General features: G+C 41.3%; 2 protein-coding genes across 2 annotated transcripts in view; both read right to left on the reverse strand.

The window, feature by feature from the left end:
* Positions 1-9,648, reverse strand: part of CCDC30 (coiled-coil domain containing 30) — a 194,491-nt gene extending 184,843 nt beyond the window's left edge. The window contains exons 1-2 of the mRNA XM_063712966.1: positions 9,412-9,648; positions 1-82 (exon numbers count right to left, since the gene is read on the reverse strand). Of these exons, the coding sequence (XP_063569036.1) occupies positions 1-82; positions 9,412-9,416 (87 nt within the window). The 5' untranslated portion in view covers positions 9,417-9,648. The remainder of the gene's footprint in view (positions 83-9,411) is intronic.
* PPCS (phosphopantothenoylcysteine synthetase) overlaps positions 60-12,858 on the reverse strand; it is a 17,242-nt gene continuing 4,443 nt past the window's right edge. The window contains exon 3 of the mRNA XM_063713007.1: positions 60-182. Coding sequence (XP_063569077.1) covers positions 60-182 — 123 coding nt within the window. The remainder of the gene's footprint in view (positions 183-12,858) is intronic.

Here is a 12,858-nt window from a genome sequence, read left to right on the forward strand (position 1 = left end):
TTCTTTTGTTTCGTCCATGTGCTTCACTATAAGCTCTTCTACATCTCTGGTCGCGGTCCTCAGGCTGTCTTCACTGTGCTGGCTGGAATAAGCACCAAAGAGAGTTGTTCTTCTGTAGTAGCAAGGGGATTGATTTCTTCTTTTTCAAGATGGTGAAGTATGTCTTCTAACTGAACTTTTCCCTTGATAGAAGAAATAAGCATATGTGTATGTACACACACACACACACAACTGAGGATGCAAGACATCTATGTGGGTGCCACCTTAGGCTCCTTATTAGAGTACCAGTCTTTAGGGTATGAGTAACAGAAAGCTAGTAAGCCACCTGATCCTTCATCACACTTATGTATGTGTAGGTACATATATCTTGGAAAATCCAAGATATTTCTAAAGAACAAAATATAGCTGGCAATATACATACAAAGCTGCTATGTGAGGAAAACTGAAAGCAGGAATAAAGTCTATGTATATATGACTAGAGTCAGACTCTCTACAATGTATATTTTACTTTTCCTGTTGTTACCTAGTTATGAGCACTTAAATGAAACAGCTGGTAACATCGAAAACTTTAAGCTTTGAACAACTGTATATCTTCTAAAATAACAAATGACATGATATACTTAATGAAAATTATGTACGATGGAAAAAAAAAGCTTTTCTGTCTGAAGTTTGCAACTTTTATCTGAAAAGCCTCCCAAAGGGCTCTTGTCTCTTTGTTAAAGTCCAAAGAAGTCTTTGTTCCTTTTATTGCATATTTAGAAATAAAAGGATTCCTCTGGAAGCTAGAGAGGCCCCTAATTCTGTACTATCCAGGATTTATTTTACTCACAGAATATGTCTTATAATTTATGTTGACTTCTCATTAATTCAGTTCTCTTCTGCAACTTCTTGATCTAAGCCTGCTATCAATATTAATTTTTTTAGGTTGCAAGTAATCATGACATAACAGTTTGCAGTATGACAGTATATGAAAGATAAATATCTGCTGATTGGCGAAGTGATATCTGTGTTACTAGAACCACTAACTATTTTTTTTTCTTTGAGATGGAGTCTAGCTCTGTCACCCAGGCTGGAGTGCAGTGGTATGATTTCAGCTCACTGTACCTCTGCCTCCTAGGTTCAAGTGATTCTCCTGCCTCAGCCTCCTGAGTAGCTGAAATTACAGGTGTGTGCCACCACACCTGGCTAATTTTTGTAATTTTAGTAGAGACGAGGTTTCACCATGTTGGTCAGGCTGGTCTCAAACTCCTGACCTCAAGTGATTAGAACCACTGACTATTAATAGGACTTGCTGTTCTAATCAAATACAACTTTTAACCAAGTTAATCTGACCCAAATTGCAGTGACAGACATAATTGTTATTGTACTTCAGTCCACATAAATATACTATTTTGCTTTTTAAAAAGCAAAACCATATTTTTATTATTTTTCTCCTTGATTGCTAAGTTTTCTAGAATCTTACCATTTCCACATCAACAATATTTATAGATACATGGTTTTAATTATCAGCTGATACTCATACTGATGAAAAAGCACCCAAGTCTGAATTCTGCACCTCTGTGGGTCCTCTTCATGACACATAACTAAAAATTTTCTTTTGTTCCCCCGACCTCCTTCACCTGGTCCCCACTCATATCTTCCCCCTTCTCCCTACAAGGTCTCTGAGCGTCATACAGTTACTTGCGGTTTTAGTCCTGGGTAGCAGAGAGCCCAAGATACTAAGAATACATAGCATCCTATGAGAACTATTTGGCAATATGGAAAAATGCTTATGTGATAATGCTGAGAAAAGGCACAATGCAAAAGTATTATTATAACTATGTGAACACGAGACACAGAAAGAAAAGACTGGAAGCAAATACCTCAAAGTGCTAAAAGCAGTTGTGATAAACTGATGAGGTAACTAGAAAATAAATGCTTAAATTATTATAAGTCCTGTACTGTGGGTTGCTTGCCCAAGAGCATAATCCCCATGCTGTAGGGGTGGAGTAGGGGAGTCTTAGGTTGGAGGATGTTAAAAGGAAAAGGGGATCAGGGATATTGGAAAATACCTTTGGATCTGATCCTTGCTGATCAGGAGGACGGTATAGGCTTCAGGTCAATACTCAAGTGCACAAATCACCCAAGCTCCTTCACTTGACCCTTCTCCCAAAGCCAGTGATCTTTATTCACCATTTTATTTAGCTGCCCATCCTCATGGCTACACCTGAGTCCTTATCAACAGCCTGAACTAATGTTGAAACCCTGCCATCCTAAACTCCATGTGTCTCCCTCTAACACCTTCTATGCTTCTTCCCCTCTTTTTCTTAATTGTTGTAAATATACATAACTTAAAATTTACCATTTTAACCATTTTTAATAAAATTCCATGGGATGAAGTACAATCACAATGTTGTCTAACCATCACCACAATCATTTCCAGAAATTTTTCATTATCCCAAACAGAAACTCTATACCCATTAAACAATAACTTCTCATTCCCCTCTTCCCCAGCCCCTGGGAATCTCTATTCTACTTTCTGTCTCTATAAACCTGCCTATTTTATATAACTCATAGAAGTGGAATCATACAATATTTGTCCTTTTGTTTTGGCTTATTTCATGTAGCATAATGTCTTCAAGGTTCATCCATGTTGTATCGCTAATCATAATTTCATTTATTTTTAAGACTGAATAATATTCCATTGTATGTACATAGCACATTTTATTTATACATTCACCTGTTGATGGACATTGGGGTTGTTTCCACCTTTCAACTACTGTGAATGATGCTGCTATGAACACTGGTATAAAAGTATCTGAGTCCCTGTTTTCAATTCTTTGGGGTATATACGTAGGAGTGGAATTGCTAGATATATCATTCTATGTTTAACTTTTTTTTTGAGGAACTATCCTACTGTCTTCTACTGCAGCTGCACCATTTTACGTTCCTACCAGCAATGCAGAAGGTCCTAATATCTTCACATCCTTGTCAACACTTACTTCGGGTTACTTTAAAAAAAATGGCCATCCTAATGGGTGTGAAGCAGTTGCTCTCTTAAACTAAAAGAATTCTACAATTACAGTGAGACCTCCAGTCTCTGGACCATTACATCCTCTCTCAAACTACCAGATACTCTTTGGCTTCACTTGTTTGCCCCTCAAGCCTAAACCCAACTGTGGATCATTTCAATCCTTCACCAACATCCCCAGTTATCTTACCCCTTTGTCCCACCTTCCTTGCAAATCTCAGCCCTGGAAAAGTTCATGCATTTGACTATTCTCCACATATTTTAGGTTGCTGAGTGCTGATAGAGAACAAAATCAAACAGGCATGCAAATCTGAACCATTACAAATTCATGGCCTCTGGTCTGAGCCAAGCTTCTCAACCGCTGGGTCATTTATGAGTTGCTAGTTTCTGTTACTATTTCACTCAGCAACTATTCAAAACTTTCACCTCTCCCATCGAACTGAATATCTCATCTCTCCCCTCACTCTTGGCAAATGACCTTGTCTCCCAGAGAACTAGTAAAACTAAGGTCATCATAAAACTGTCAGTTGCTTCTCCTCACCAACATACCAATCTTCATCTTTACCAATCTTGTCCTCTTTCCCTTCTCAGTGGAAGAGCTTCCCATCCTCCTGATCAAGGTTAATCCCCTTACCTGTATTCTAGGCCCCATCCTATACTGCTTCCTTAGGGAAGCATTTTCTTTTCTGTATGTTCCTTATCTCCTTCTCTACTGTTCTCTTGTCCTCAGCTCAAGACATCTCTGGTCTTAAAGATACAAAAAATAACCTTCCTTTAGCCCCACCATATACCTCTCTAGCTACTGTCCTCTTTTGGACAATTTGTCTCCCACACTCCTATATTGTGGCTTCTGTATTTGGCTTCCACACTCCCACACTCGCTGCATTTTGCCTTCTGCTCTTACCATTGTACTCAAATTATCAGTCAACAATGAACTCAAATGCCACATCCATAGCTCACTACAGTTTCAAACTCCTGGGCTCTAGTGATCCTCCCGCCTCAGCCTCATGAGGAGCTAGGACTACAGAAATGTGCCAACATACCCATCTTATTTTTTTTAATTATTTTTTTAGAGACGAGGGTCTTGATATGTTGCCCAGGCTGGAATTGAACACCTGGGCTCAAGTGATCCTCCCACTTCAGCCTCTCAAAGTGCTGGGATTACAGGCGTGAGCCACTGTGTCTGGCCCTGTTTTTGTTTGTTTGTTTTAACATATGATCTCTTTGCTGTACCTCTTCACTCCTTCCCTGAAAGTTTTTTTTTTTTTAATTCTGTTCTGTGATGTCACTTTCTCCTGTTTTGACTCCTATGTCTCTAGCCTTTCCTTCTCGGTATTCTTCCTGGGTTCCTCCTCTTCCATCCCTTCAAATGCTGCCATTTCCAAGAAAACCCTGCCTTTAGCTCTCTGTCCTTTTCACTACCATGTGATTAATAGCTTGGGCACAAGAGTCTAACATACATTGGCTCAAAACCTTGGCTTCGCTACTTTGTAATTGTGTGACTTACACAAGTCAGGTAACTTCTTTAAATTTTTATTCTGTCTGTAGAATAAATGTAATAGTAATGCCTACCTCACTCTGTTATTTGAAAGATTAAATAAGAACCTCTCTCTGCTATGCTCCAGATCAATCTAGAAGAAGTGGAAAGAAACAGAAACACACTGAAGTTCAAACAAATACAGGTGAGTGTGGCAGAGACTGCTGGTGTCCTTTAATATTTACTATTCCCTTCTTCCACAGAAATAAGATATTTAGTGTTTTGACTGATCACAAGGCTGACTTCCTTACTGATAGATACAGCCAGGTGACCAAGTTCTGACCAATGGGTGTACATGGAATTATGTGGTGCTTCCAGAAACTGTCCTTAAGGAACGTGATGCCCCCTTTCTTGCTCCTTTCTCCTTTCTACTAGCTGCAATTCAGACAAGATAGCTGAAGCTTGAGCAGCCATCCTGGGCACCATAAGCTGGAAACCACATGCCATGGATGCTATAATATCAGGAGAGAAGAAATCTGGGTCTCTGACCATTTCAAGGTGCTGCTCTACCAGTTATAGATTGCTTTATTTTTGACTTTTATGTGGGAGGAATACATTTCTTTCTTTTTCAACGCATTATTATTTTGGGCTTTCTGTCCCTCACACAACCAGCTAATCCCAACTACTATACGAGGGTTATTGAGTGGATGAGGTACAAGGACATATGCTGGAAACTAAATGTGGCTATACAGGAATTGGATACGGAACTACAGAGCCACTAACAGTCTCTCCTGACCCAAGAGGTCTTTTGTCTCTGAGCTTCCCTGTGAGTTTGCCCCTCTTGCTTCTCTACAGAGATAAACTTCCTCTGCTTGCTCATCAGCAAGGCTGAAAACAGCTATTCAAGTCCTTAGTCTATGTGACTTTTTAGATTAAGCCATTTCTATCTTCGTATCTCTTAGTTCAAATTTTTGAAAGAAACAATTGTTTGTTGCTCACGAAATAGGCTGTGCCCCCTTCTCCAAAGTTACCTGTATTTTCCCCATTCAGTCAGTTGTACATGGAATGGATTGGAAGTAGAGGTACAAATATGGCCTCTAAAGGCCTACTCTTTAAGCAAGATTTGGCAGACAGATGCAAGTTCCAGAGAAGAGGCTATAAGCTAGGAGGGCAATATAAAATGAGTCTACTGTTTAAGACCAATGCGTGTCCAGTTTTCTAGTGAACAACTCAGCTTGAACAACCCATTCATCTTTCCCTCCTCCTTCTGTATCTCATAGTTAAAATCACTGTCAACATAGTTTCCCAAGCCAGAAACCCAGGAGTCATCCTTGATCCTCCTTCCTATTCATTCTACTCTGGTATGCAACCAGTCACTGAATTTGCAGTACTTCTTTCATCATTTTCTAATTCATCCTCTCCATGTCTAGGGTTACTGCCTTAGTTTAGGCTTGCCTACTATTTGTTCAATTTAGTATAACAGCATCCTTAACTGATGTTCCTGCTGCCAGGCTGGCCCTCATCCAATCCATTCTCAGCAGAACTCCAGACTGATCCTCCTGAATGCAAATCACTTGCTGCTTAACCTTCTCGTTGCTTTCAGGTAGAGTTCAAACCCTTTAGCTTGGGACCAGATATTTTTCACAATCTGGTTCCTCCCAGTCTCTCTAGCCTTGTCTTCTGCTGCGCCTTGACATTAGCCATTCATGTCAGTATACTTATTGGTCCCCATCATGCTGCTTATATGTCCACAAATTTTGACATTCAGGTCACTCTGCCTGGAATGGTGCTATGAGATCCCCAAACAGACATTTTCCCAGTGGATTTATTGAGACCTGATGATTAACTTTTAAATTCCAGTAAACCAGATCTTGAAGTAATAAAACTAAATTATAAATGCTCTGACATCTAAACTGTACCTAAAATTGCCCACACAACAAAGTACGTAAGAATACTACTCTTGGCCGGGTGTGGTGGCTCATGCCTGTAATCCCAGCACTTTGGGAGGCCGAGGCAGGTGAATCACCTGAGGTCAGGAGTTCAAGACTGGCCTGGCCAACATGGAGAAACCCCGTCTCTACTAAAAATACAAAAATCAGCCGGGCATGGTGGCATGTGCCTGTAATCCCAGCTACCCAGGAGGCTGAGGCAGGAGAATCGCTGGAACCCGGGAGGCAGAGGCTGCAGTGAGCCGAGATCTGACCACTGCACTCCAGCCTGGGCGACAGAGCAAGGCTCCATCTCAAAAAAAAAAAAAAAAAAAAAAAACCAAAAAACAAAAAAAAACTATTCTGTCCAAAGTAGATACTAAGTAAATGTTCATTAAATCTCTTAAAAATCCAATCTCTGGAAAGAAGCGCATCCTGAAGTGGCTTTAGGCCTCCAAAAACTTCTAGATGTAAAGAATAAGGTGGTAAAGCAAACTGAGACAAAGAATTTTAAATGAGAAGAGGGCAAGGAGAATGGGTGCAGTCTCCTTGTTTTTTCTCCTAGTAGGTACTCTCCAACTGCATTGCAGGGGCCAGGACCCTATCTTATGCCATAGCAGATCTCCTGCCTCTGAGCAAAGGCTGAGCTTTGGATTCCAAAGTCTTTGAGTGACACTGGGGAACAAAGTACATAGCACGGCCACAAAAACTGAAATATGCGGTCAGGTGACTTTTCACTGTAACCTTTCTTTCTTCTATCTTCCACTCCTTTCACACAAATATAATTTAAAACTCACACACATCTTAAATACAATACATATTATGCACAGTTTTTCAATTCCCAAATAAAATTAGTATACTTTTTTCAAAAGTTGAAAACAGTGTAGCAATGTAAAAAATGTTTAAAATATAAAATTAAGTGAAAAAGAAAGGCAAAATGTACATAACTATGTAAAAATGTACACAGCTAAGCAAGAGTGACACAGAACAAAAAAATGAACTGTTGATGTGTTAAGACAGAGTTTCTCAACCTTGGCACTACTGATATTCTGAGCTGTTGTGGAGACAGTTCTGTGCATATTAAGATATGGAGCAGCATCCCTGGTCTCTACCAACTAGATGCCAGTAGCATATCCCTAGTTGCGACAACTAAAAATGCTTAGGTACATTGCCAAATGTCTCACAGGGGGCAAAACCCCACCCCACTCCCCAGGTTTAAAACTGTGCTAGAGGTCGGGTGCCGTGGCTCACACCTGTAATCCCAGCACTTTGGGAGGCTGAGGTGGGCGGATCACCTGGGGTCGGGAGTTCAAGACTCAGCCTGACCAACATGGAGAAGCCCCGTCTCTACTAAAAATACAAAATCAGTAGCGTGTGGTGGCACATGCCTATAATCCCAGCTACTCAGGAGGCTGAGGCAGGAGAATCACTTGAACCCGGCAGGCGGAGGTTGCAGTGAGCTGAGATCGCACCATTGCACTCCAGCCTGGGCAACAAGGGTGAAACTCCGTCTCAAACAAAACAAAACAAACGAAACAAAAACAAAAACAAAAAAACTGTGCTAGAATGACAGGAATTTATTTTTTTTGAGGCAGGATCTCACTCTGTAGCCCATGTTGGAGCACAGTGGTGCGATCATAGCTCACTGCAGCTTGACCTCCCAGGCTCAAGTGATCCTCCTACCTCAGCCTCCAGAGTAGCCAGGACTACAGGAATGCTCCACCATGCCTGGCTAATTTTTTGCATTTTTTGTAGAGTCAGGTTTTTGCCATGTTTGCCCAGGTTAAATTTTTTTTAAATTTATGCCTTGCTATTCAATAAATACATATTAGAAGAGGAAAGGAAAGCCCCTTACAATATAGCATCTAACACTCTTTTTTCAAGAGTTAGGGTTTATCCAGTTCCAATTTAATGTGCAAGATTGAAAAGGCTGCAGAACTTGTTTTTGTTTTCCGATCTATTCTAGAGGAGAAAGCTGAATTTCTCAGTATTTAAAAACTTGACCTGGCTCTAAGCATGAGACATCACAAACAACTGCTTCTATTGGACTGAGAAATCAAAATATCCAAATCATTGTAGCCCCAAATAGCTGTTTAAAATGTGTATGTTCTGTATGTCCTCAAAATAGGTTTACTTTCAAACCTGAATACTGAAGAAGAAATAGTAAGATTCAACAAGGAATGCGTATTGTAAGACAAATTAAGTCAAGCTTTCCAAGCTAAAATAAAATTGCACTGGATCTAAATTAATCTTATGCCATATTTAAGGCCCTCTGTTCCAGCCTTTTTAGAACTATTGTGTCTGCTCCCTTGCCAAAAATATTTATTTTCAATCACTCCTTATTGTTTTCATTTATTGGCTTACATCACAAGGAATGTTTTCTGATTCAGAAATTGACAGGAAAAGAAGGCACAAGTACTATTTCAATCATCTCCTCTCCAGAAAATTACATCATATCCCCAGTGTTGGGTTCATATGGGCTTAAAGTTGAAATCCTGTCTTACATGATCATTTTGAATGCCCTTTTCACATTGATAAACACATCAATAAAATTTAATTAAACAAGGAACAACCTTCTTTCATTATGTAAGCCTGAAATGCGTTCAATACTGCAATTTTGATTGTTTTTCCATTTTCAAAACACACTAGACCTGCAGTATTTAATGTTTATATTTACCAATGTGCACTTCTCCTAGTCTCTAGTTTACCCAAGACTGAAAGGTTGCCATAGTGCAAAGAAAAACAGAAAATCTTCCCAATGACTGCAGAGCTAAAGAATGCGAAATACTTAGGTACGCAAAGCATTGCAGCAGGAAAGCAGAAGGAGGTGGTCTATAGATGACAGAGGTGGTGCAGACAAATGGACATTCAATAATGTGCAGCGTGAACAGGGAAAGGTTAAAATGGCTGTGAAATAAGCAGGATGAGAAAACTGGTGCTTGGAGTGATGAGAGAAGTGGAAAAAGTTGTAGCTTGAAAGGCAGAAGGTAACTGACTTCATGACCTCTGATGTTGAGGGATACAAAAGGCCTCCAAATCTTCATCGGGATTCAAGGTTCTGCATGACGAACATCGGCCAAAAAAAACCCAGAAAACGGTAGTTCTTTGTTCGCGGGCCTACACGTAGGGGAAAGCTGCCCCTCCGTGGACTTCGTAGTGGCCTGGACCTTCGGGCGTTGTCTGTCCAGGGGCGCGTCTCGACACCTCACCTTTAAGTGAGAAAAGGAACGCCGACCTACCTCGCTGAGGATGTTCTAAGCCCGCTCTAATAATAAGCGGCAGCCTAATATTAAATGCTTGTGGCAGCTGGGTCCGGGGAAAACGGGCGAATTCTCCTTCAGGCGGAATCACTCCAGCCAGGGAATAGAAAGGCCGGGCCAGGAGGGGTTCCCCTCCTATAGTTTCGGACCATACTGGGGAGAAGCAGAAAAGGCCCGGAATGCGGAAAAGAGGGGAGAGTGGGTGCTTTCCTCCTTGGGGCTGAGGCAGGAACCTCAGGAACCAAGTCGGAAATTTTCCTGCGGAGGGTGCCGCGAGCGTCCCGGGGTCGCTAGGCCCGCAGGCGCTCAGCTGCTAGCTGCAGGTGCCGACGGAGACCTGGGCGTCATAGCAACCGCGCTCGCCGCAGAGACGCACACGCGTCCTTCCGGCGGGAACCATAGAGACGACGCACGCCAATGGACCCAGAGACTGTGGTTCTTGTGGAGACTGTTATTATGGCTCACACCACTGGCCTTCGGGTCGGGGGCGGAGTTGTCCCGGCCGTATCGATAGTACAACTCATTCCATTGGCTTTGGAGACAGCTGTAACCATGGTAACGTCATGTCCAGCGTTTGCGACTTAGCGAATACATTTTGTCTTGGGGCTTTCTAGTTCTCAAAGAACTTCCCGCCAGGCCTCAGCTGGAGCCCCTGCCTACTAACCTTGGATTTGTTTTTCTACAAGTTCCTTCATTCTTAAAGGGACAGGGAGTGCTAGCTCAAGAGTTCTGAATTTTAGGCGTAGATCATGTCACTAGCCACGTGGGGCACGCAAGATAAATCACAATTTTTGGATCCAGCTTATTATTGTAAAAAGGAAGAAACTGGGCTTGACTAGAATTGTCCCTAAGGCTGAAGCCCTTTAGAAGTCCTAAGCACTGAAAATTCAGGTAAGGTGAACGTTATCTTCCCCACCTATGTAATGCAAAATAAAAACTTATAAATGACACAAAATTTAAGATACTCAATTTATGTCATCTTTTTAGATGCTCTTATTGCAAAATTCTAGTTAATTATCAAACTCGATTTTACTCATGTTTTGGGGGCCCTTGCTTTGCTGGTATCCCAAACACAACATTTCTTGGTCTTACTCTAGTTCCCCAAGAGAATACTTTCCACATTTTGCTGGTTCTACATTTTGCTGGTATCCCAAACACAACATTTCTTGGTCTTACTCTAGTTCCCCAAGAGAATACTTTCCACATTTTGCTGGTTCTACATGCATTATCTGGACGTATCTTACTCTTTATATAATAAAGTGCCTCAACCTCTCCTTCTGGCACTAGACCTCTTGCAAGTGTTTTTTTCTGAACTAAAATGCTCACCACCAGCACTTGTAGCCCACTTCACTCCTGTTTATCAGTTTAAGTATCACCTACTCAGGGAGACATTCCTTGATCCTCCATCCAAGATCAGGTTCTTAGCTAAGGAACATTGACTCATGTTCCTTTTCTTTATACACTTCCATTTGCTGTTAAAACACACACACACACACACACACACACTCTCTCTCTCTCTCACCCCCCTGGAATTTTTACTTGTGTAAATAATCTTTTTAAGTGCTCTGAATATAAATTAAACCGAAGTGGAAAACACTAAATAATTTCATGTAGAACACTGATTGTTTTTAAGCGTTAACAAGACAGGATATAAAATTCCCAAGGGAGGTAATAATTATGGTAAAGACAGACATTAAGATCACTTCTACTTTTAACGCCATATATCCCCACTGTACATTCAAAGATGATGACAGTCATCATCCACATAAAGCTATGAATGCAGAGAAGAACATATTCTACTTCTTGCCCTTCAGTACTGCAGCCACCGACAGAGCCCACTGCTTTTGGGGTTTTGCAAATTGGACCTGAAGTTCACTTAAAATCATTGTCAAAGGAGCCTGGGTGGCTGGGCGCGGTGGCTCACGCCTGTAATGCCAGCACTTTGGGAGGCCAGGGCGGGCAGATCACGAGGTCAGGAGATGGAGACCATCCTGGCTAACAAGGTGAAACCCCGTCTCTACTAAAAATGCAAAAATTAGCAGGGCGTGGTGGCGGGCGCCTGTAGTCCCAGCTACTAGGGAGGCTGAGGAAAGAGAATGGTGTGAACCTGGGAGGCGGAGCTTGCAGTGAGCCGAGATCGTGCTACTGCACTCCACCATGGACGACAGAGCAAGACTCCGCTTAAAAAAAAAAAAGGGAGCCTGGGTAACATAGTAAGACCTTGTCTCTATGAAAAATAAAATATTTAGCCAGGCATGGTGGCACACACCTGTAGTCTCAGCTGCTCAGAAGGCTGTGGCAGGAGGAGTGCTTGAGTCCAGGAGTTCAAGATTACAGTGAACCATAATTGGACCACTGCACTCCAACCTGGGTGACAAAGCATGACCTTATCTCTTAAGAAAAACATTTTTTTTGTTCAAAGGGACTGCTGCAGTTATTTTTCCTCTGTTCAAGGTCACACTTCCTGATTAATGAACTATTTCAGTCTTAGAATTTCTGTCAAATCTTCTCAATTAAATTTATTGTACTTCTATTATCAGACAGACACAGGGGCTACCCTTCCCTACTCCATGAAACACCATGAATTGTATTTTAAGTCAAATATTTATGTGAAACACAGTACCTGCTTCTACCTTAGTCATCAATGCTAATTTTTCAAATTGCACCTAGACTATCCTACAGATCATTTAGGGAATTTTTTTGCACTATGCTACTTGTGCACTCCAAACCCAAAACGTAGGACAGCAAGAGAAGTATTGAAAGTTTTTCAAAGATTCTCAAGGATTCAAAGATTAAGCAGGGCACTGGTATAACACTGCTTTGCTAAGTGAGAAAAACAATAATTGCAACCATTTAGTGAGTGTGAATCAAATGCTAGGCACCAGACTGATGCTTTCTTTTTGCTATTTCATTTGATCCTCACAATAAATGGCATTACTTTGCAGAAAGATTATCCCCATTTTATGCATGCGGACACTGAGATTAAATCAAATGCCTAAGTTTATAAAGCTAATAGGTGGCACAGCTGGCTAAGTTGACTCCTAGCCCATACTCTACCACACTGTAATGCATCCCTCAGGACAGAGATCACCAAGTGGCCCCTGCCTGGTCCCAGGTGGAAGGACATATTAAGTTAAACTGAAGAGCAGTCCTAAAATACTTGAAATGTAAACTATTACCCAA

Source organism: Pongo abelii, chromosome 1 (assembly GCF_028885655.2).
Source record: "Pongo abelii isolate AG06213 chromosome 1, NHGRI_mPonAbe1-v2.0_pri, whole genome shotgun sequence".
Classification (NCBI taxonomy): domain Eukaryota; kingdom Metazoa; phylum Chordata; class Mammalia; order Primates; family Hominidae; genus Pongo; species Pongo abelii.